This window comes from Castanea sativa, chromosome 1 (genome assembly GCF_040712315.1).
Source record: "Castanea sativa cultivar Marrone di Chiusa Pesio chromosome 1, ASM4071231v1".
Lineage (NCBI taxonomy): Eukaryota > Viridiplantae > Streptophyta > Magnoliopsida > Fagales > Fagaceae > Castanea > Castanea sativa.
Window position 1 is genome coordinate 83383251 of NC_134013.1, and position 4974 is coordinate 83388224.

Below are 4974 nucleotides of genomic sequence, written 5' to 3' on the forward strand. Positions count from 1 at the left end.
AAATGGAAAAGTAGTGTTTGATGATGCAAAGTAGGTTTTTTTTTTTTTTTTTTTTTTTTTTTTTTTTTTTTTTTTTTTTTTTTTTTTTTTTTTTTGCATCCCCAAATGTTAGTTCTCTCCTTTCATATATAAGTTGCAAATTCTTTTAAGTTTACAAATACGGATGGAGTGAGTTTTAGTTGTCTTGGGTTATAAAATAGTAACAGGAAGGTGTTTACACCCCTAATGCTAGTACTTTAAGACTTTAGGTTAGCAAAATTGTGTATAGCATATATATAGGAGAAATAGAAAACTAAAAACATGATGACTATGGCTAAACATGTAACAGTGCTTGTGCTGTACAAGTTCCTCTATTGCTTTTTCTGTAGCTTTTTCTTTCTCGAACAAAGTTTATCTCGAAACTACTTTGGAGAGAAACCCTACAAACTCATCATATATATTTATACTGAGTGTGAATTTTGAAAATCTAACCGTTAGATTTTATGTTCTTATTACATTCTTAATGCTCACAAAATTTTAAGAAAATCAAAGATCAATTGTTATGTTATCAAATAAATGTTATAATTTCAAGTTTTTGTAATCTAAAATTGTATATAAAAAATAAGTTAATTGATCAAATAGGAAATAATATCCAATTTGAACGAAATTTGATATGCATGTTAAGAACATAAGGAACATGAAATTTAACAATTAGATCAAAATTTACATCCAAAAAAGAAATATATAAGAAGTTTGAAGAGTTTCCCTCCAAACTAATTTGGAGAAACTTTGTTCTTTTTCATAGCAATTGTTGTCATGCAATGGGTTAGGAAAATTCATAATCTTAAATATACACTAATATGAATTAATAATGTGAATTCCAAAATTTTAATTATATTAATAAATTAATAATGCGGATTCCAAAATCATGTCAAGTAACAGTTTTGGAAACAAGTGGATATAAGGCAGGAAGTAGAGGCTAATTGATCGAGTTGTTATTAGACCTCAAAAGAGGAGTTATTAGACCTAAAGCAAGTGGTAACTCCTTTTCTCGCCTTAACCCTAAGTTAATGGCGTATTCTCATATTTTGACGGATCCACACTGGACGGCAGCCACATGAGCCATTCAATTGGCATATGTGGTAACATACATAGCTCATAACGAAAGAAGAAGCTTAGAACCAGAACAAGGATATCCTTATTCCGGATAAGGTTAGCTTCACACGCATAACCAAATTGGTACCTTCTTCTTTGTTGGTCCACTGAAAACCCTTCAGTTATGGTGTTGGTCGAGCTGAGGGAACTCCAAAAGAGCGTCGAAACTGTGATGACCCACTTGGATGAAGTGAAATAGAGTCAAGAATGCTCTATTTGAAGAAGACGAAAAATCAATATGAGGGTTGAAGGTCGATGATGGATCAATAGTTACTTTGATACCATGTGAAATATGATGATAAACTAGCAAAGAGAGAATGATTTTTAACGTGGTTTGGCCATCAGATCCCATGTCCAGAATCCATGTTATTTTGCTATCTTGCATTGCTCTGTTGTTTTACATAGGTGCCTTTATGTATACAAGTTCTATGGACAAAAATCCCTACACATATGTCTAATCTTACAGAGATAATTTGTTGATGGATTGGTGAGACCTTCAATATTTGTTTGCACTGCCTTCACTAATATCTTTATATTAAACTCATTGGCCATCCTTTTACCCTCATATCCATGACCATTTTTATATGTTGCAGCTAAATGATAACAAGTAAACTTGAAGTAATAGGCTCTTAAAATTCAGTCTTTTACTGATTAGGCCCAGTACTAGAGCATGTGCTCATAAATTACATCTGGTTTGACACCAAAATTTATTTCTACATACCCAGGATCCACTTCATTTTATGCTAAGCAAATACTTAGAATATCATCTCACTTCTAAAAATTTAAATAACTAGAGTCTAGAATATCCTACATACAAATGCAGCAGCAAAAGGGTCACTTTTGGTGGGTTGATTTCTCGCTGAAAATTTGAAAGCTCCATGCCAAATTCTAATCTTGCTGAGAAGACAGGACAAATTAAAAAAAAAAAGGAAAAAAGAAAAAAAGGAAACTCTTACAAGCAACAAAAATTCAAATGTTTTTGTCATTGCTGATTTATCTCAATTACTTAAAACATTAATTAATTAATTTTAAGAGAGTAATGGCTCTTCCAAATCAACTTTACTGTTCTTCCCTTCTGAAGATTCATTTATCAACAATTGCCCCATTTTTTCCTGATCATGTTGTAGCTTTGGAACTGCCTCTTGTTTGATCTCTTTAAGGTCTTCAGCTTTACCCCAAAGCACAACATATAAACCAATGATCACTGCAAAAGCACCTAGCAAGCTGAACCCAAAGCAATTTTAAGTTTTTGGTAAAAGGAAAATTTTGAATTTTAACAAATAAGACAAAAAGTGAGGAGAAGAAAATCAATGAAAACTTGGGTTAGAATTTACTTCTCCTCCTTGACAAACAAATAGAATATAGGAACTTAAACTTTGAAAGATAATTCAAAATCGAAAGGATTGGTAATATGCTACCTTCCAGTATATAACTCTTCATGTAGAAACACAGAAGCTATAATGGTTGTAATGACTGTGCATAGAGGATTGAACATTGCTGAAAAGAGCGGACCTCTTTGTGATATGCACCAGGTCTGAACAAAAAAGGTAACTGCAGATCCAATTCCCTATCCATAAGAAAAACCCGTTATTTTGATGGAGAATTCATATTTGTTGTAGTATATGTAATCAAAATGTATACAACATGCTGGTATATAATAATAAGAAACCGTTCTAGTAAGATGGAAAAGAGAAAGTTCATGAAAAATTGACAACTTACGGCATATAAACAACATCCAAATTCCTCAACTGAATGCAAATACCATGCTTCTGGGCCATTCTCTATGAGCAATGCAAACATTGCTGATTGTATCATTGCGAAGAAAAGCATCCAAGTAGATGAATATATATGATCAGGAACGCATGCTGTAACTGGGACCTAGTTAAGTAGTTATAAATTTTAACCAATATTTAGTATCAAAAAAAAAAAAAAAAAAAAAAAATATATATATATATATATATATATATTATATACAAGCTAGGAGAATTTGATTAGGAAAATACCTGCATAATCACCCAAATTGACCAGAAACAACTGCTTCCGAAGAGAGAGAGACAACCCAACAGCCAATTATCACCTCCTGCTCCAAAGAAAGATTTTGATGGTAGCAATTCCATGTTTAATAGCTTTGGCCCTTTGAGCAATGCCATTGAGATGGCTCCACCAACACAGACGATTGTCCCTATTATCTTGGCACTACTTCTGAAGCTTCGTATATTAACTTTCTCCATTCTAGCCAATTTAGAGACTTTTAAATAAATAAAAAATGTAAAAGCCTCTATAGTTAAAAATAATAAAAGGGGAAACACCCATTACAATGTTTAGGGTCACTCATTTTAAAACATAGTTCACCAGGGTGAGAAAATAATTTTCTTTTCCATTTTCTCATCTCTCCAACTAAATACACACTCACTATTTTCTCTCTCCCATTTTCTACCCCTCTTATTTTCATTCCAAGAAAAAAAAAGGACTAATGATAGATAGTAATAGTGATATTTTATGCATGTGCATAGACATGTTGCTTATTAAGAGTTCAGTTGGGTTCGTGCATTTACCCTAAAATGGCTGCCATTACAAAGGTGATTGCAGGGATCAGATTGACCATGGCACTTGCTGCTGTTGAAGAGGCCAAGTATAGGCCTTCAAAATAGGCGTTCTGATTTGCTGTCACCCTATGAATAAAAGCATTAATTACACAAAATCTCAGTAACCTCACAACCAAATGTGATTAAATCAAGAATATAAATTTCTAGAGAACTCTACCCAATAAGAGATGTCACAAATATTAAAGAAAAGCTCCTTATTCCCAATGAGATTCGACCAGAAGTCCTCCTGCCAAGTGCCAACAGAATCAAGTATGAGAGAGAGAGAGAGAGAGAGAGAGAGAGAGAGAGTTTTGTGATCACCTTCTTCTAAAACAAGATATAGGAGCCATGATCAATGTGGCTATGACTTGCCTGTAGACCACAAACACCCTGGGGCTCATACCTTGTACTAAAGCAACTCTAGTAAAGAGAGCAAACCCTGCATAAATGAATTGTAGCCCAATCATAGCCAGTGTAGGCTTGTAATAGTCGAACTCACCCATACTTTGCTTGTCAAGATACTATGGCAGTTCAACTATATAACATTCAAAGCACTTCTTTAAAACCCTTTGTATTGCAACAATCATGAAAGCACACACGCGACACACAGGAGTGACATGATTTGATAATACTATTTTACTATTATCTTGCAAATTAAAGAAAGAGACAAAACGGACCAACAAAATAGTAATGCAATTATACACTATAATCCAGAGAGCTACTTCCTCTTTTAAGGTATAAAATATAATTAAAATTGCGCAGTCTGACGTGGTGAGATTAGGTCCATAAGGATAGGGTTTCGAAGATGCTTTTGATATCACAAGGATTGGCACTGACCTGTCTCAAAGTTTGTTTGCGGGTGCTCCAAATGATTTGATATATCGAGCTTGTTTATATACATTACGCCTCTATATTTACCTTTATCAATGTTCCTCCCTTTTTTTTAAAATGTTATTAATACCATTTCAAAACGTGTTTCTATTTATCCAATAGGATGAGATATTTTGATATCGACGTATTTCAGTCTATTTTAATACTGTTTCAGGATATTTTGAGATTCTTATTATATATATAACAAAAAATTATCAATTAAAAAAAAGTAATAATTAATTATCAAATAATACAAATTATTTATTTTTAAGTCTTAACATCGATATCACATCCCAAAATTTATAACAAATACTTTGGATTGGCTGCTTGTAGCATATGGCTAAACATTTTATATTGTGGAAAAACATGGGTCTCCATGCACAAT

At 32.8% G+C, this 4974-nt stretch overlaps 1 protein-coding gene across 1 annotated transcript; it reads right to left on the reverse strand.

The window, feature by feature from the left end:
- Positions 1-1758: 1758 nt before the first annotated feature.
- On the reverse strand, positions 1759-4585 carry LOC142615909 (WAT1-related protein At4g30420-like). Its single transcript, XM_075788826.1, has 7 exons — positions 4041-4585; positions 3898-3966; positions 3690-3806; positions 3138-3366; positions 2854-3012; positions 2553-2701; positions 1759-2358 (listed from the first exon to the last, which is right to left on the reverse strand). Exons 1-7 carry the CDS (start codon positions 4220-4222, stop codon positions 2163-2165), a joined length of 1101 nt encoding a protein of 366 aa, XP_075644941.1. The 5' UTR covers positions 4223-4585; the 3' UTR covers positions 1759-2162.
- Positions 4586-4974: the final 389 nt, after the last annotated feature.